The sequence below is a fragment of the Vombatus ursinus genome, unplaced genomic scaffold, assembly GCF_900497805.2.
Source record: "Vombatus ursinus unplaced genomic scaffold, bare-nosed wombat genome assembly UNPS02011468.1, whole genome shotgun sequence".
In the NCBI taxonomy this organism is placed as follows: Eukaryota; Metazoa; Chordata; class Mammalia; order Diprotodontia; family Vombatidae; genus Vombatus; species Vombatus ursinus.
The window spans coordinates 1-19,514 of record NW_020951246.1 but is presented as its reverse complement, the minus strand read 5'-3'; the positions used below and the strand labels follow the sequence as shown (position 1 = coordinate 19,514).

Below are 19,514 nucleotides of genomic sequence, written 5' to 3'. Positions count from 1 at the left end.
GTCTGTTCCGCCCTCTCGGAGGGACACTCCCACCTTCTCCCGGCCTCATCTTTTCCTTCGGGATCCAATCGAATCGAAGCCGCCCGCCGGAAGTGTTTGAGACCTGGCGGAAGTGACGTCACACACTGGCCTGGCGTTTCATCATTCGCTTCTGCGCAGTTTTCCTCTGGAGCTCGATCGGGTAAGAGGCGACTTCGGGCGCGTGTTCTCAGCGTCCGAGCCTGGGGAGGCGGCCGAAGTGGGAGCAATTCTCGCGGGGACCCCCCTCAGAGCCTCCCGTGCCCCTCGTTCTCGCGGAGGGCGGCGAGGGGCGGTCCTTCTCACCGACTTCGTTTTCTCACGTCCCCAGGCCTAGGTCCGCGTCCCGCCCGGCCTGCCGCTGCCTGAGCACCCGCCGCCATGTCGCGGTTTTTCACCACCGGCTCGGACAGCGAGTCCGAGTCTTCCCTGTCCGGGGAGGAGCTGGCGCCCAAACCCGTGGGGGGCAACTACGGCAAACAGTGAGCGAGCCTCGGGGAGGCCGGGAAGCCTGCGAGGGCCGGCGGGGAGGAGGGGTGCCCGCGAAGAGCAGCGGGGGGTGGGTGATGCTTTGAGGAGAGCAGGGAGAGAACAGCAAGGTGGGGGGAGTCTCTTGGGGTCGGGAAGAGAGATGTCTTGGGAAGAGCAAAGGGTGGGGTGCCCCAGGAAGAGCAGCAAGGGGAAGTTGCTCCAGGAAGAGTAAGTATCAGGTCTCCGACCAGGCTCTGCCCAATACCCGTCGGTGGGTCAGAAGCTGTATTAGCTAGGCACTTGGGGGAGAGAAACCAGGTTTTTCAGAATCTCAGATTCTCAGGATGTCCTCGCTGGGTCTATAGTCCTGACCCTTTAGCAGAGGAAGAAACTGGGACCCAGACTTGCACATTCAGTCACTCCAGTAGGACCCAGTTCTGTCTCCCAAGCCTGCTGTCCATTCATGAAGTAGGAAGAGTGTTTTTCTCAGGGATGGAACAAGGGGACCAAAATATAGCTACTACCAGTTAGGGTTGTTGTGAGGAAAATATGAAATGAATCTCAGACATTATGTAAATGTAAGTGCCACGACTATGTATGGGAAGGGTTAGGCCTCTGCAGCATTAAATGCCGTGGAAGTTACTGGTTAAGTGAATCTAAGAAGACCTACAAGGGATGGGGAAAATTTGAGGGGAGAAGGAATCTATCTTGAAACAAGCATTTATTGAGGAACTGTTGTGTGACAGACCTAGACACTTGGAGATACAGACGGAAATGAAAACAGCCCTTTCCCTAAAGCAGCTTGTATTCTACTTGGGGGGAAACAATACATACACAGATAAGTAACTTAAAACAATTTCAGGAGTAGGAGAAGCATTAACAGTTGGGGAAATGTGGAAAGGCTTCACATAGGAGGTGGCATTTGAGCTCAGCCTTGACTACAGCTAGAAATTACAAGAGACTAAGGTTAACTGGTAGAGCTTTCCAGAGGAAACAACTTGTAAAAAAGCACAGGCCTGTGCCTGTGTAAGGGTACAACAAGTAAACCAGTGTGGCTGGAACATAAGATTAAAGGGGAGCAGTATGTAACAAGTCTGGAAAGATGTGTTGAAGCCAGGTTATTGAAAGGTTTTAAATGCCAAAGAAGTTTGAAGTTGTTCCTGTAACTATCGAACTATTAAGGTTGACCAGGGGAATGCCATGGTAAAATTTGCTTTTTTAAAAGCCATTTTTGTTATTTATTGTTTATTAATAATTTATATTATAATAGTTTATAAATAATTTATTATTTATTATTAATTTATTTTGACTTGTCAATAATCACTTCCATATGCTTTTGAGTTTAAAATTTTTCTCCCCCTTCGCCCCCACAACCCTCCCCAAGACAGCGCACAATCTGATATAGACTATACATTTACATTCCTATTAAACATATTTTCACATTAGTGATGTTGTAAGTAAAAATTAAAACCAATAGGAGGAACCATCAGAAAGAGGAAACAAAACTCATCAGAAGAGAAAAAAAAATAGCAATTCAACTTCCATAGTTCTTTCTTTGGATGTGGCTAGCATTTTCCATCATAAGGCCTCTGAAGATGTCTTAGATCCTTGTATTGCCAGGAAGGGTTAAGTTTATCAATATTAGTCATCACACAACGTGGCTGTTATTGTGTACAGCATTCTCTTGGTTCTGCTCACTTTACTCAGCATCAGACCATACAAGTCTTTCCAGGTTTTTCTGAAGTCAGCCTGTTCATCATTTCTTATAGCACAATAGTATTCCATAAAATTTGCTTTGAAGATTGTCAGTCCATTGTATAGAAGATGGATTATGGAGAAGAAACATGCTGGATGTAGGGAGACTATTCAGAAGGCTGACAGTTTATGCGAGGTGAAAAGGACTAGAGTGGGTGCTGTGTGGACAGAGGGTTATATGTGATATGTTGTTAGGAAGATACTCAGTGGTGATAGAATGGACCAGATGTGGCCACTGAAGGGTTGGATATGAGGAGCAAGGAAGAGAGAAGACTCAGGTAAATGACTTGAGTTGTGAACCTGGGTAACCAGAAGCATCATACATAGATTTAGAGCTAAAGGACATCAGAAAAAATCTAGGCCAACTCCATTTTTACAGATGAGGATATGGAATCAGGGAAGTTAAGGGACCCCTTGTCACACTGGTTATAAGCATCATCAGTGAGATTTGAACACAGGTCATCTGACTCCAAGTCAGTGCCTTTTGTTTTTTTTTTTCTCACCTATATTGGGTGTTGGTATCTTGGATAGAAATAAAGAAGTTAAAAAGTGGATTAAATTCAAAGCCATAGAAGAGGACAGGATGACCAAGGAGAGAATTGTGCCTTGAAGGAGTGAGAATTTTAATTGATGGAGAAAGGAAATGTGTAAAGAATCAGGAAGAGTAAGAAGATTGGTTTGGCTGAACTCTAGAGTTTGTAAAAGGGAGTATAGTAGTATGAAATCAGGCTTGAAAAAGGTAGGTTGGTGACAGATTTTGGAAGGCCTTAAATACCAATGGAAGGAGTTTGTGTTTTATCCTGAAGGAGAGCCAAGGTACCCTGGCCTTATTCCTCACTCCTGATATTCTTTGACTCCATGTACTTGGAATGTATCTCCTGTACTTGGAATTCTCTCCCTCCTTACCTCTTCTGCCTTCTAGCTTCCCTGACTTCAGGTTTTTGTCCCAAATCCTGTCTTGTGAAGGAGGTCTTCCCTCTACTCCTTCCTTCTGAGATTAGCTTTTATTTACGCTGATCTTCATTGTACATACTTATTTGTATGTTGTCTCTATTAGAACATGAATTCTTGAGAACAGGGCGTTTTCTTGTATCTCTAGCACATGGTCCAGTGCCTGGTAGATAGTAAGTGCCTAATTTATGTTGACTGACTCACACATCTCCAAGAATTCTGCCCTCTTCCATTTTATGCTAAGACTGGAAAGGACCTGAAAGGCTGAAATGAAGTTGTATGTTATAGAATGGTAGACTGGGGTTGTCAGTCTGGGTGACTGGGATGATGGTGGTGCCCTCTGCAGTAATAGGAAAATCATAGGAGAAGAGGTTTGCAGGGAAAGGAAATGCACGAGTTCTGTTTTGGACATGTTGATGATGTGTGACTGGAGCTTAGGAGAGAAATTAAGACTGGATATTTAGAGCTGGATCATCTCTACAAACTGAACCTATAGGACCAAGTGAGATAGTATAGACGGAAAAGAGAGAAGAACCCCAAGGTAGAGCCTTGGGGAATGCCCACTGTGAGTAAATGTGTCTGGAGGAAGATCCAGCAGAGGAGACTGACAGGGAAGTCAAAGTTTACTTGCTGTTTTAGAGTTATTGGGTTAGTCTGCTAGTGAGTCTTCCTTCTTCCATAATTTTTTTCCCAACAGTTCCTTCTGCATACACTGTCAGGCTGGAAGATTGATGTCACCCTTATGGTTAAAACCTTTCAATGGTATCCCGATACTTACTGTCCAAGCTGTAGCTTGTCATTCAGGGCCATATGTTGTCTGCCCCAAACTACCTTTTTAGCCTTATTTCACATTCCTCCCTTTTACATCCTCCTGAGCTCCAGCTAGTCCAGACTATCCATTCTCCTGTGTAGGGATATGTTCTTCATATCATATATGACTATAGAAATCCAACCAATTTTTCAAGGTGCCCAGCTTCAAAATGCCACTTATTCCATGAAGCCTCCGTTGACTTCAGCAGGAAGTGACCTCTCCTTCCTGAACAACAATCTGGCACTTTGTTTTTACCTCCCTTGTACTCACTTAGTGCCCTTCAGTGTTCATTGACTTTGTACAGCAGTTATTTGTGTGTATTGTCAGCCTTTTGAAGGTAAGGACCATATCTTAACTCATCTTTGTATGCCTCAAGATGCCTAAAACAGGCCTTTGTGTATTGTGGGCCTGATTTTTTGGGGGAGGGGTGATGAATATAATAGCATATAATTCTCGAGTCTACAGTGAAGAGAAAGTGTAGGATAGGGGAGTTTATGCCCAGCCAGCTCCATTGACTGGCATGTATCTTTTAACGCTTTTTTTCTTTCTGCCCCAATCAAAAGAATTGGTGGGTGTTTTCAAGACTTCTGTGAGCAAGGTCATCAGTAATCAGTTTCTCCCCACAGGCCATTGCTGCTGAGTGAAGATGAGGAGGACACTAAGCGAGTTGTTCGAAGTGCCAAGGATAAAAGGTGAATCTGGTAGTTATGGATAGGGCCCTAAAGGTGAAGGAGAAGCTAAAGAAGTTTTTTTTTGGTTGTTGTTGGTAGTTGATGGAGAGGATGGGAGACACCTGATTTTCTTATTCGGGGTTTGAAAAGGAGTGGTATAAGGGCTTCTCTGTGATGTTGGACCTCCGTCTCCCATCTTAGGTTTGAGGAGCTGACCAACCTTATTCGGACCATCCGGAATGCCATGAAAATTAGGGATGTCACTAAATGTCTTGAGGAATTTGAGCTTCTGGGAAAGGCATTTGGAAAAGCCAAGAGCATTGTGGACAAAGAAGGTGTCCCCCGATTCTATATCCGCATCCTGGCTGATCTGGAGGACTATCTCAATGAGGTTTGAGGCTGGGGTGGGGATTTTAGTTTGACAGAAGAGACTTAAAATTGGGATTCTGTTTCCGCCCTGAAGCTGGGATTGAGAAAGCATCTCAGTCTCACTGTCTTGCCCTTTTGTTGCAACCTTTTATTTTCCTTTTTCTTTTACTTTTATTTTTGGTCCCTTAGCTATGGGAGGACAAGGAGGGAAAGAAGAAGATGAATAAGAACAATGCCAAGGCTCTGAGCACCTTGCGTCAGAAGATCCGTAAATATAATCGGGATTATGAAGCCCAGATCACCAGTTACAAACAGGTCAGGAAAATTGCAGTGCACTACAGTATTCTGTGCTAATTTCATTCATTGAGCATTTGTTAAGTGCTATAATGCCAACATTGTGCTAGGCATTGGATTAGACCAAATGACAAATAGGCAGGACTGGGGAGCTGGAGTGTGGCACAAGGCAGTGTTGGCTCATGAGGATACTTTATTGGGGTGGGATGGAACCAGATGTTTTCAAGAAGTGGCAGCATCTCTCACTTCCCTGCTGTTCTCCACCTCTAGAACCCTGAGCAGTCTGCAGATGAGGATGCTGAGAAAAATGAGGAGGACTCAGAAGGTAAGAGTTAAGTACTGATTGGAAAGAAAGAAGGCAGAATGTGTGTGGGGGGGGAGGTTTCCTTACTTTGGTTTCTTTATTATTCCGTAGTCTTTGTTTGGGCGTTTTTTGTGAATCTATTGGGGTTAAGTGAGTTGCCCTGAGTCACACAGGTAGTAAGTGTTATGTGTCTGAGGCTGGATTTGAACTCAGGTTCTCTTGACTCCAGGGCTGGTGGTCTGTCTACTGCCCCACCTAGCTGCCCCTTATTGTTCCATAGTCTTGTTCCTACTTGTTTAATCTCACTTGGATTTCCTTTCCAGGTTCTTCCTCTTCAGATGAGGACGAGGATGGTCTTAGTGCCACAAGTTTCCTGAAGAAAAAGTCTGAGGCACCATCTGGGGAAAGTCGAAAGTTCCTCAAGAAGATGGAGGTGAGATCTGGGGGAGAAGACGGGGATGAGGGTAGTCTGCCTGCTGCAGGTCAGAGTTGGGTCCTTGGAGGAGCCTCATAAAATTTGTTTCCGCATAATGGAAACTCCATGAAAATGTCAGAAATAGCCTTGCCACCTTCAAACTGCATATTAATTTTTGTTCATCTTCTGTTGTATCATCTTTAAGGATGAAGATGAGGACTCTGAGGATTCTGATGATGATGAAGACTGGGGTTCAGATTCCACTTCCTCAGACTCTGACTCAGAGGAGGAAGATGGGAAATATACTGTGTTGGCTTCCAAATTCCTTAAAAAGTGAGTCAAGCAAGGGAAGTTGTGGAGCTAAGTTAGATTAGTTTTAAAATCAAATACTCCAGTTATGGAACCTTATACTTGCTTTCTATCTCCTCTTGGGTTTGGCTGTAGCAGGATGTTGGCCTAGCAATTCTTAACATACTTTTGTTAAAAAGTATGGCATTATGGCAGTTCCACAGGAATAATGTTCTAAATGGGTAGCTAAAGTGCAAAAATCCAGCTTGTACAATGATAAATTAACCATGTTACTGTGAAAGAATATTTTCCTGGGCACTTGCGTTGGGCATGCCATTTCCTTTTGTGGTTGAGGGTGAGCCGTAGATCCTCTGCATCCAGCTAGGGCCTGGAATTAGGTCAGGAGAGAGAAGGGAAGCTGAGGAATGGTAGAATAGTAGAGCTGAGTGTTGAGACTCTCTCAGGGCACCAGGTCTAATTTCACACCTTCCCTGATAAATCCCCTTGCAGAGAGAGCACCACTGAGAAAAAGGCTGCAGAGAAGAAGCGAGAGGACAAAGCCAAGAAAAAGCATGAGCCTAGAAAATCCAAGCGCCTAGATGAGGAGGAGGAGGATAATGAAGGCGGGGAGTGGGAGAGGGTTCGAGGAGGGGCACCGCTGGTCAAGGTGAGGTTTTTGGGGCTGATATGCGGTATGTGGGAGATTATGGGTATTAAAAAGAGGGTAATGGGGAAGCCTAAAAATACTGTCAAGGCCAGAAAGGGTGAGAATTCTATTGAAGAGTACTTTGATGGCCTTGGGTGTGACGGGGGCATGTGTTGCCTAGGAGAAGCCTAAAATGTTTGCCAAGGGAACAGAGATTACCCATGCAATTGTAGTCAAGAAGCTGAATGAAATCCTGCAAGCTCGTGGCAAGAAAGGAACTGACCGGTGAGGCTTGTCACTGTTTTTTATTCTATCCACCATGGGGAGGAAGGGTCGATGAGAGGGAGCTTTGGATTTGGAAACTCTAAAGAAAGAAGGCATTCACCAAAGTGTTGCTGGCAGGAAAAGTGGGAGGCTGGAGCCCAAGAGAAGAAAGAGATGTTTTGTTGGTTTGGGCTTTAGAGGTTTGTCCTTTAAACCTTTTCTATCCCTACACAGTGCAGCCCAAATTGAGCTGCTGCAACTGCTGGTTCAGATCACGGCAGAAAATAATCTAGGTGAAGGAGTGATTGTCAAGATCAAATTCAACATCATTGCTTCCCTCTATGACTACAACCCCAACCTGGCCACGTATATGAAGGTGAGAGTGAGAGTATTTGGGGGTTTAAGAATTGGGACTGGCTTTGAGGAAAGAGCATTTAAAATTTGGCTGTGGAGCCTTTGCTGCTATATGAATAGCAGGAAGAACAGAACAGCACAATCTCATTTGTATAAGTTGTTTTTAAAAAGTGCTTAAGGCAGAGTATTAGAAGGATGAAAGTCCTTTTTTTTTTTTTTTTTTTTTTTGCAACTGGGGTTAAGTGACTTGCCCAGGGTCACACAGCTAAGCTAGTAAGTGTCAAGTGTTTGGTCTGAGGCCAGATTTGAACTCAGGTCCTCCTGACTTCAGGGCTGGTGCTCCATCCACTGCGCCACCTAGCTGGCCCAATGAAAGTTCTTAAAAGGAAGAAAAGTGTGTTCAGACTCCATATTCACATTTGTACCTTAACCTTTTTTTTTTTCCTCACTTTTTGGCAGCCAGAGATGTGGCAGAAGTGCTTAGACTGCATCAATGAATTGATGGATATTTTATTTGCAAACCCTAACATCTTTGTTGGAGAGAATATCTTGGAAGAGAGTGAGAACCTATCCAATTTTGAGCAGGTAAATTAGGAAAAGGAAAATGAGAAGTTTGAGAGGGGATTGGGGGAAAGGAAAAGTGAATTCAACTGGGGTAGAGACCTGGTGGGTCTTGTTCTTGGATTGGAATTGATGACAACTACTAATGCTACTACTCCTCCTCCTGCTTTCTTCCCACCTCAGCCACTTCGTGTTCGTGGTTGTATCCTAACTCTTGTGGAAAGGATGGATGAAGAGTTTACCAAGATCATGCAGAACACAGATCCTCATTCCCAAGGTGAGATTGGGCAGATATGCTTAGAGCAGGCCTGTATTTACATCTTCTACATGTTTCTCTGCCACCCAAAATCTTTTTGAGGGCCTGGCTTAGGGTAACTGGAATACACAAAAATAATGTAAAATGTGGCCAGGAGAAAATTCAGCCATCACTGCCTTCCTCTCAAATGGATAAAATCAGAGCTTGAAATTTATATTTTTCTGATTGCTACTAGGGACCAAAATTTTCTGGTTGGGTGGTGGGCGTAGTTGTTGATTGTTGTCTTGTTCAGTGAATGAGTGAGTAGCATCATCACCAACAAAGGTGGTTTGTCTGGTAGATGGCTTTGCCTTAACTAGCCTGTTATAGAAGTTTACTATGACTAATCAAATCAAATATTGATTGCCTATTCACAAGACTCTGTGAGGGACAGATACAAAGAAATTCAATAGACAATCCCTGAATTTTATGAACTAGGGAAAAAAAGACATGCACAAATAACCAAAATACAAAGCTCTTTTTAAGTGCAGCATGGGTGGTGCCAGTGGTCAGTTTTGTGCCATTTTGGAGGAGGGAGTGATTTTTAAAATTTTTCTGTATAGGGTGATGAGGGAAGGTTTCAGAAGTACAGGTAGTGGCATTTGAAGCTAGACCTTGAAAGTAAGGTTTCGGTAGGTATTCATGGTTAAACTGTAAGCATTCATTCTCTGACATTTGGGGAACCTTCGAGTAATAAGGGAAGTTGAATACAAATACAGATATATACAAAATGCTGGGGGATCAGGGAAAGGAAAGGCTTCATGTAGGTCATGCTTGAACTAAGCTTTGAAGGAAGGAATCTAGGGACTCTATAATGAGTCAGGGAGCGAATTCCAGTAGGTGTGTAGAGGTCTGGAGACAAGAGAAGGCTGGGAGAAACTGAGAGACAGCCAGTTTGACTGGGACCGGAGTATTGTGTATAAATTCTCAAAATTGGTACTCGTTTTACTTTGTTGAGTAAAATAAAAAATTTTTTATTGTTAATGAATGGAAAACACTAGGAAAGCAAAAAAAAAACCCAAAACTATACTACCTACCTAATGTTCAGTTATCCCCATGTAAAATGGTGAAAGGGCAGCTAGGTGGCACAATGGATTATAGTGCTGGGCCTAGAGTCAGGAAGACTCATCTTCCTGACCCTGGGCAAGTCACTTAACTCTGTTTGCTTCAGTTCCTCATCTGTAAGATCAGCTAGGTGGCGAGGTGGATAGAGCATGGGCCCTGGGGTCAGGAGGACCTGAGTTCAAATCCAGCCTCAGACACTTGACACTTACTAGCTGTGTGACCCTGGGCAAGTCACTTAACCCCATTGCCTAGAAAAAAACAACAATAACCCCCACAAAAAAAAAAAGCAAGATGAGCTAGAGAAGGAAATGGCAAAGCCCTCCAGTACTTTGCCAAGAAAACCCCAAATGGGGTCGCAGAGAGTTAGACACAAGTGAACAACAACAACAACAAAAATTGTATAAAAAGTCTAGAAAGGTAGGATGAGTCCCCATAGTAAAGGGCTTTCAGTGTCAAATGAGAGTTTATTTCATCCTAGAGGTAAAAGGGACCCTGGAGTTTGAATAGGGCATTGACACTGTTAGAGCTACACTTTGGGAAAATTACTTTGGCAGTTTGTGGAAGATGGATTGGTATGGGGTGAGACTGGAAGTAGGGAGATCAATTAGGATGCTATTTTTAATAGCATTTTCACTGATTACTGAACCCAGACTATGGGAAGGCTCTTTGAAACTTCCTGGTCTTTAAGTTTTACATGGCTTCTTTACCTTCTCATTCCTGAGGGCACCTATTCCAGACTACAAAAATGTTCTAAACAAATTCAGGGCAGAGGTGATAACTATCCTGAACTAGAGGGGTAATTCTTCAAATAGAGAGAAGGGGACAGATATAAGAGGGGCTGGAGAGGTCTTTGGTAATATTATATGCTTTGATTGAGATATTTTAGGTGGAGCAACCTAAACAAAGACCTGTGGGAGGAAATCTTTTATGTAGTGCACTGTTCTTCTTTGTCCTTGTTCTCAAAGAGGACCAATGACATCTGGAAGGTGATGTGATGACTTGCAAGTGAATTGGATTTAAGTGAAGCAGGGCTGTGCAAAGTCATCAGCCTTGCTCCTCTGGAGCTATCTGGGTCCAGAGGCAAGATGTAGATCAGGACAACTGGAGATGGCCCTGATGCAGTGGGGAGACCTTGGCCTTTTCAAGCTAAGGTCTTTCCCAGGTCTCAGTTTGTCTGAGGCAACACTCATTCAGTGATTAAGGCTAGGTAAGAAATGAGGCAAAAAATGGCCTCTTTTACCTAGTCAAAAAAAAAATAAATCAGTCTGGGAGGAGAAGACCCTCAGGCTTTCTAACCAAAAGTGAAACAGTTGCTATTTACACTCACTTTCAGCTATCAAAACCCAAACAGTGACCCTGTGAGGCTTGGGCTGGGACCTGTTGTTGGCCAGTCAGTGAGAGCCTGGGTGATCTGGGTTTGAGGCTTCGTCTAATAGTTTTGAATCCCAATGTGTTTCTGTACTGTATTTCAAGAAATCAGAAATGAAACTACTTGGGCAAAAATGTCCCAGTGTTTTTTTTAATGATAGAATAAATAAGGGAAGAGAAAAAAATTCAGCCCATAAATCCCAAGATATCGCGTGAGGTTTCAGCAATCAAAATTGATATTCCTTTGGGCAGAACACCCACAGACAAGGGTATGATTCCCTGTGTGGACAAAGGGAGAGTAGGAAGAAGAGAAAGGAAGGAAGAAGCAGCAGCAGTATTGCCCAATTTGAATTGTTCACACGAGTCCCTGATGGGTCAGCTAGTACCACTACTTGCAGTTTGTTAGTTATTTGTCCTTTGTTCTTGAAGAGGACCAATGACACTGGGAAGGTGATATCTTGACTTGCAAGTAAATTGGATTTAAGTGAGGCAGGGCTGTGCAAAGTCACCAGTCTCACTCTCCTCCAGAGTCATCTGGATCCAGTGGCAAGATATAGATCCGGACAACTGGTCAATGGAGGAGTAATTGGGAAAGACAGGCCCAGGGCTGGGTGGTCGTATTATCAGTAGCACTAGGCATGGACTGAGAGGCAAGAATATCTGGGCTCACATGTACCTCTGGAATTTACTGTTTGATCATATTTAAATCACTTAACCTCTTGGAGGCTTAATTTTCTCATCTATGACATGGAGTTAGTGATACTTTACTTCACAGGGTTGTTCTGGAAGATCAAATGAGATAAGGGGATATAAAGCACTTTTCAAATCTTAAAGGGTTTAACTTGCTATTGTTACTATGAGATTTCTGGGGTTGAAAAAATAACCAAAACTTTTTTTTCTAAATACCAGAATATGTGGAGCATCTCAAGGATGAGGCACGTGTCTGTGCCATCATTGAGCGTGTTCAGCGATACTTGCAGGAAAAAGGAACAACTGAGGAGATCTGCCGCATTTACCTTCGCCGTGTGCTCCATACATATTATAAGTTTGACTATAAGGCCCATCAGCGACAGCTTGCTCCCCCAGAAGGGTCCTCAAAGGTACAAGGGCTGGGGAGAAAAGACCTTCAGGACTTTTGGGCTGTTGACTTTCACATTTATCACTCATGTTGTGGGACAAGATCGGAATAGACTTGATGATACGTCTTTTTTGGAATTGCTAGGAAATCTAGTGTTTATGAGGATGGTGCTGAGAGACAGGTTGTGCCTGGGATTTCTTAGTTTCTGTCACTCTGAACCCCAGCCATATTCTTTGTTCTTCCTTCCAGTCAGAGCAAGATCAGGCTGAAAATGAGGGTGAGGATTCTGCTGTACTGATGGAGAGGCTGTGCAAGTACATATATGCCAAGGATCGGACAGACAGAATTCGGACGTGTGCAATCCTCTGCCACATCTACCACCATGCTCTTCACTCTCGCTGGTACCAGGCTCGGGACCTCATGCTCATGAGCCACCTACAGGACAACATTCAGCACGCAGACCCTCCTGTGCAGGTGGGAGGGTAGGGGTAGCAGGGGCAGGGTTTTTAAAGGGAAGCTCAGGATGGATTCAAGATCAGTTCCCTTGGTTGGAGAGGGGCCCGGAATCCATGAGTTCAGGAGGGGGAAGAGCCAGGTCTGGGTTCCTCTCTAGTTACAGACTAGTTTAACCAGAAGAACTAGAAGTCTGGCTCATGAACATTTAATTTAAGTTAGAGACTCAGAGTCTCTAATTCTTCATGTCTTTGATGCTCCGGTTTGTCATTAATCAAGAAACATGGAGTGACTACCATTTAGAGCACTGCTAAGTGCCCTGGGGAATGTACAGACCTTACACTTGAGGAACTTAGTCTAGTTGGGGAGCCAAGAATGTAAAGGAAGCAGTCTTTGGTTTTGGGGCTCTCTGAACTGGGTCAGCTTCATCAGAATCTCAGATTTTCCTTGGAACACATCCAGAGGATCTTGCTTTTAGCCGTAGAGCTTTCACTTTTCATTACTTTTCGATGATTATTGAACTCAAAAAATAATATATAAAAATCTCTTTGATCTTCGTGTCTGAGTACACATGTACTTTTCACCCTTGAGGGCACATCCTCTAGGCTACAAAAGTATTTCAAACAAATTCAGAGATAATGTCAGGTTAGTAAGGTTGTTAGAAAACTAAATTCCAAACTGAATAGTACTTCTGGCTATAGCTGACCAGATTTATCTTGTCTTGTGGGGGCCCCCCCTTAGTTGTTAGAGTTTCCAGCTCTTTCATGGACTCCCAAGTGAATGACATTTTTTGCCCCAAAATATCCCTTTGTAGCTTTAACCATTCAAGTGATCTGTGGTGTTGAACACAAATAAAAATGATCATCCCTGTAGGCTACTTAATTGACTTAGAAAACCACTAACATCTATGTTGTATTCTAAGTTCTTTGAAATTTGAAATATGGCTATCTATAAAAAAAGTGGTCTTTGAGATTGCTAGGTCAACCTACTAAAATATTTTACCTCATGATATGCTTGAAATGCAAAATAATGCTCTTACATTAACCACAACATTTATAATTGTGGAAAATAATTCTAAGGTCTGATTGCATACACTCATTGCACATCTCAGTCTTTTCTAGTGGTGGTAGCTTCCCTGGCAACAGTATCTGTGGTTAGGGTAGATACGTCTGGTACCAGCACATTCTGAATAGTTTACAGACCTTTCCAACTGCAGAGGGGAAATGACTTCTCTGAGTTTATAAGTCAGTCATTACCTGACATACTAAATTGGGTTACAAAGTGCACTTTTTATGGAACGAGGTCTGGGGTATAGTCAGGATTTGGAATCTTTAACTGTTAGTTTTATGAGCCATTTGTGAGATAATTTGTTCAGCATAGTTCAAGTCAGGGATTCTTAGCTATATTTCAATGTGCCTGGGATCCGTGGGCTTCACCAGGCTGCCAAAGAGTTCCAGGACACAAAAAAGATAGACTTCCGGGCATAGTGGGAAGAGTGTTGTAGTTGGAGAAGATTGACCCAGGTTTGCTTTCCAGCTCAGATACTTAGTTAGCTCTGGGAACAAGTCACTTCTTTCTGAACTTTGGTTTCCTCATTTGTAAAATGGGGATCATAACACCACAGATGGTGGGTGTCAGAAAAGGGCTGTGTAGATTCTAGGTGTCAAAAGAACTAGAGGATTGGGATAGGGTGAGCGTTCGGTCATCAGACAGGCTTTGTACTATAGAGGGAAAAGGAAGAAGCTAGAATAAATAGGCTTCTGTCCTTGGCACAATCACACCTTGTTCTACTGAACAAGAGCTAGCCTTACATCCAGGAAGACCCGAGTTCACGTCCATCCTCTGGTACATGCTATCATTCGTGACCCTCAGCAAGTCACTTACTCCACCCGGTGCCCAAGGCAGTTCTATTAAGATGCTGAGAAAACCTTGACCTTCATTAATCAGAGGGAGCTTTTTCATCTGGGAGTTACCTAGACTAATGATAGCACAGGTGGAAGTCTTTATCCTTGTTCATCAAATACTAAGTCCTGGGTTCACAATGTTGTATGAGACTGCAGAGTTTATTCTCAACAGAATTTAAGTTGGATGTCATGTGTGGAAACTCCCATGATTCTTCCTTCTAATGGGCTGTATTTTTCTTTCTACCTAGATCCTTTATAACCGTACCATGGTACAGTTGGGCATCTGTGCTTTCCGCCAGGGCCTAACTAAAGATGCACACAATGCCTTGCTGGACATTCAGTCCAGCGGCCGCGCTAAGGAGCTGCTAGGACAGGGTCTACTGCTTAGGAGCCTGCAGGAGCGAAATCAGGAGCAGGAGAAGGTGGAGCGTCGACGTCAGGTGCCCTTCCACTTGCATATCAACCTGGAGCTGCTTGAGTGTGTCTATTTGGTATCTGCCATGCTACTGGAGATCCCATACATGGCAGCCCACGAAAGTGATGCTCGGAGGCGCATGATCAGCAAACAGTTCCATCACCAACTGCGAGTGGGCGAGCGGCAGCCCTTGCTTGGTGAGCTACAGCATCTTGGGGTATTTAGCTTGGCTGTGGTCTCACTCCTGTGTGCTCCTGAGTGTCTGTTCTCAGTGGGAAGATTCTTTGCCACACTTAGAGCTGTTTTTACTGGGTGCTGATTTATGGTACAGTGGCTCTTTTTTTTTGGTTTGGTTTTGTTTTTTGTTTTTGTTTTTAGGCATTTGGGGTTAAGTGACTTGCCCAGGGTCACACAGCTAGTGAGTGTCAAGTGTTTGGTCTGAGGCCGGATTTGAACTCAGGTCCTCCTGAATTCAGGGCCAGTGCTCTATCCACTGTGCCACCTAGCTGCCCCCTACAATGGCTCTTTCATAAAGCAAGTGCAGAAGCGTTTCCTAGAGTGTGTTCACAGTCCCTCTCTCCAGCTCTCGCTTGTGTCTGTGAAGATTTAAACATTTCATTGCAGCAGAAAGTTCTCCCTTAATGAAGTCACAGAATGTTAGAGGTGAAAAGGACCTTTATAGATAGTGTCTTCTCATTTTATAAATGAAATGGAGAGTGATTTATTTGCCTCAGGTCACACAGCTAGTTAGGCGTAGCACCAGTACTAGAACTCTGTCTTTCTGTCCTTCAAGACAAGGACCTAGCCTGCTTCTAGAAGTTCTTCTCCTTTAAATGGCATCCCAGGCCTCCTTCTACCACCTGTCCAATTCTCTAGGTCCACCTGAGTCAATGAGGGAACATGTAGTAGCAGCTTCTAAAGCCATGAAGATGGGTGACTGGAAGACTTGCCACAGCTTTATTATTAATGAGAAGATGAATGGAAAAGTTTGGGATTTGTTCCCTGAGGCCAACAAAGTCCGTACCATGCTAGTCAGGTAAGAATGGGAATGAAGAGACCTTGATGTGCTGGTGCTAGACAGAGGGGAGGGAGCACCAAGGGCTGTTTGGGTGGGGGGGAAATGGAAGATAAGATCCTTTACTTAGTCACCTTTCTCCTTTTTCCCCCACAGAAAGATCCAGGAAGAGTCATTGCGTACCTATCTTTTCACCTATAGCAGTGTCTATGACTCTATCAGGTTTGAGGCTATAGGGATTCTGTGTCTTGAGAGGGAAAAGGGACAGGCTTAGTTGATAAATAGCTCTGCTTTCCTAATTTTTTCCTCCTCTTCCAGCATGGAGACCTTGTCTGATATGTTCCAGCTGGATCTGCCCACTGTTCATTCCATAATCAGCAAAATGATCATTAGTGAGGAACTTATGGTAAAGAGGGAAGGAGGGTGGTAGATCCTTGAGGGAGGGGACAGCAGTTCTTTTCAGAGGAAAGAAACCAGAGTAAGGGAAATAGATTTCATTCTGGCTCTGTCTGACTAATCCCATTCATTTCCCTCTGTGCTCCCCAAACTAAGGCCTCTCTGGACCAGCCAACACAGACAGTGGTGATGCACCGCACTGAGCCCACTGCCCAGCAGAACCTGGCCCTGCAGCTGGCAGAAAAACTAGGTAGTTTGGTGGAAAACAATGAGCGTGTCTTTGACCATAAGCAGGGGACCTATGGAGGTTATTTTAGAGGTGAGACTCCTCCATTTACACTCCCAGCCCCATTCACTCTCTTGTCGCTGGCATCACTGTTCAATTTTTTCCTTTCTATTTTGACTTTCTCTCTTCCCCCTCCAGATCAAAAAGATGGCTACCGAAAAAATGAGGGAGGCTATATGCGTCGGGGAGGCTACCGCCAACAGCAGTCACAGACTTCCTACTGATCTCCTCAGGGCATGCTACCCCTGAAATGTAACGTCCATGCAGAGTAATTAAAAGTCTATATTGTATTGACACGATTCTGGAAGTGAGCAGTGCGGGCATAACCAGTATGGATTGTGTTCATTGGGGTGGAGTTCCTCTGTGAACTTGGGTAAAGTTACTCACTAGTGGTTCAGGCACCGAACTGGAATATCCACAGACTAGGCCCCCTGAGGGAAGGGCCACAAGTTGGCGAGCTATTTGGGGACTGTACTATCTCAAAGGAGGCATGGGCCAGGATCATGTTAGGGTGTGGGTAAGCCAAAGGAGAGAGCATTGGTCTTTGTGTATACTGAACTCTAGGGAATTTGTGAAGAGCCAACTTTTTAATGGGAAGAAAGTAATCTAGTCTTCTAGATGCCTGCTTAGTGCTGGCCAATTTAACTATGTTTGGGTCATTAGCATTAATGTTCATTGAAAGAATACTCACAATCTCTGCATATATTTCAAGTTGTTTCATCAAACACTAAGTGCCAGCTGCTGTGGCTGTGTGCCCAAACGGTTCTGGTGTGAAATACAAGTGATACATTCTCTGCCTGTGATTTTGCCTGGGAGATGATTGGTATGTACATGTAATACTTACGAGAGATCAGGAAGTGGAAAGGGAATTCTATGGGCTGGAGAGGTTAGGAGAAGGTGGAATGTGACTGAGACCTTTTGTGCCATGAAATATTTTGAAGAATTGGTCAGTGTCATCCTGAGATTAGGTGGAAGCTAACTGGTCTTGGATGTGCATTTGTGTCACAGGTATCCACAGAGCGGTTGGGGGGTGAGGAAGTGGGGTAGGTGTAGAACATAGCATAGTTCTGCCTCTTCAAGATGTCCTTCCTTAGAGCGAAATTCTTCCATTAGTTATGAAAGTAGAAGGGACCCTGCCGTACATGTTGCTTCTCATTCTTATACCTGCTTCTTTTAATTTTGGTCATTTAATAGCCCCATTCCTAAATGGCATAATGCTAGGCTTTTGCTTGACTTAAGGGCTGTAGTCCCAGAGGTTACTAGTCAATAATGAGCATTCCCTTCTCTCTGATGTTGCATCCAAAATCAAATAATTTATGGCTCTGCAGAGCAGGGGATGAGGGAAACCCTATTCTACCTTATCAGGCTGGCTATCATCCTGTGAGGATCCCTGACCTCTCATTTCCCAGTATATACCTCACCCTCTCAAAGAACCCTCTCATAATAAAGGATTAAAAAAAACACAACACAACACTGTGCAAAATTAAATCTATGAACCAAGTCTGCCATTGTATGTGGAATTACACACTCATAGTTCCCTCCCCACTAACATTCTCAGATCTTTTCTTTGGAGCTAAGTTTGGCTCTTTCCAAGGTCTGCTGATGGTCCTGCTGGAGCCTCCAATAGGACCCTTGAGTTACTTCCTAAGAGGGCACTGGACTTGGAGTCAGAAAACTAGCGTTCAGTTTCACTTTCCCCTTCTGTAAAATAGTCACATTGACTATGCCTCTGAAGTCCCTTCCATTGTAAATACTGGTCAAGCACATAGCTGTATGTGAGCCCCTGCACATAGGTGCTGAGGAAACAAAAATGAATTAGTTTGGGCAATCATCTCAGCTGGTCAAGATATGGGTTTACATTCGTCATCTGAGTAGAATTGGCCCAGTAGGGGGAAAGATCACTTCTAGCTGAGGGAGTCACTGATGGGCTTCATGGAAGAGGTGGCATTTGAACTGGGCCTTAAAGATAACAAGGATCTTTTCATAGTTATATCAAATTCAAATGGCTGAACTGTCTGCCTAAATTATGTGTCAGAGATGGTGTCAGCAGAATCATCTGGTCTTAAAATAACCTTTGAAAGGATGGGGTTGGGGGCAGCTAGGTGGCGCAGTGGATAGAGCACCGGCCCTGAAGTCAGGAGGACCTGAGTTCAAATTTGGCCTCAGACCAAACACTTGACACTTACTAGCTGTGTGGCCCTGGGTAAGTCACTTAACCCCAACTACCAAAGCAAAAAAAAAAAAAAAGAAGGGATGGGGTTGGTGGGATGTGGGGAAGGCTTCCTGGAGGAGTGGTTGAACTGAGCCTTGAAGGATTTCCACATTAAATCTATTTTTCTCTGAAGGGCAAAAATGTAGTAACAGTTTTATTGGTGTATACATTTCCTTACAGAAATATCATGAAGGTAAGTAGCACAAGTATCCTCCCCATTTTACTGATTAGGAAAACAAACTAAGATACTTGTCTGTGGTTGGCCATAAGTATTGAAACTAAGATTACAACTCTGATGTCCTCAGGTTAAATGCTATTGCCACTACATCACACTGTCTAGGTGGAAGTTCGAGACCATTCTTGATGTAGGAAACAATCTAAACCTTAGCATCAAAGCAGTTCAAGCCCATAGTGTATTCTGGTTTATTGTGTAAAGGGCAGTGGTCTAAGACAAGACTGTCGGTGTTGGTTAGGTCTAGATGGTGCAGGGCTACAAATGTCCAGAGTGGAGCTGAAAATCTATCCCATAGACAGAGAGTAGCTATTGAAGGTTTTAACGGGATACGTGAAAAGCTGACCTAAAGATTAGGCTGGAGAAGATTAGAGGGAAGGGAGGTATGAGGAATAAACGTCCCCAAATACAAGGAAGACTAATGCAGAAGAGGCATTAAATTAGAACGGGCAGAAGTTACAAGAAAGAACTTAAAACTATCAAATAAATTAGGTTGTCACATTACAAAGTGACCTCCCCATAATTTCAAGTAGAAACTGCATAATTGGTGTTTTTCATATAACCTTATGTAAGATGAAAGAAACTCATTACTTTAGGAATATGTTTGCCCATGGCCATAGCTG

The 19,514-nt window shown here is 43.8% G+C and overlaps 1 protein-coding gene across 2 annotated transcripts; it reads left to right on the top strand.

Annotated features, from left to right (window-relative positions):
• Positions 1–335: 335 nt before the first annotated feature.
• On the top strand, positions 336–16,746 carry LOC114038948 (eukaryotic translation initiation factor 3 subunit C). 2 transcript variants are annotated; one of them, XM_027856477.1, is made up of 20 exons: positions 336–500; positions 4,633–4,698; positions 4,879–5,068; positions 5,236–5,361; positions 5,611–5,665; positions 5,968–6,077; positions 6,265–6,392; positions 6,858–7,014; positions 7,181–7,278; positions 7,492–7,633; positions 8,071–8,196; positions 8,356–8,449; positions 11,810–12,000; positions 12,228–12,452; positions 14,584–14,947; positions 15,627–15,786; positions 15,922–15,987; positions 16,084–16,171; positions 16,318–16,480; positions 16,586–16,746. In XM_027856477.1, exons 1-20 carry the CDS (start codon positions 400–402, stop codon positions 16,669–16,671), a joined length of 2,736 nt encoding a protein of 911 aa, XP_027712278.1. In that variant the 5' UTR covers positions 336–399; the 3' UTR covers positions 16,672–16,746. The 2 variants fall into 2 exon arrangements, with proteins under 2 accessions (XP_027712278.1, XP_027712277.1); XM_027856476.1 differs by having other exon boundaries at positions 7,175–7,278.
• The last annotated feature ends 2,768 nt before the right edge of the window (positions 16,747–19,514 follow it).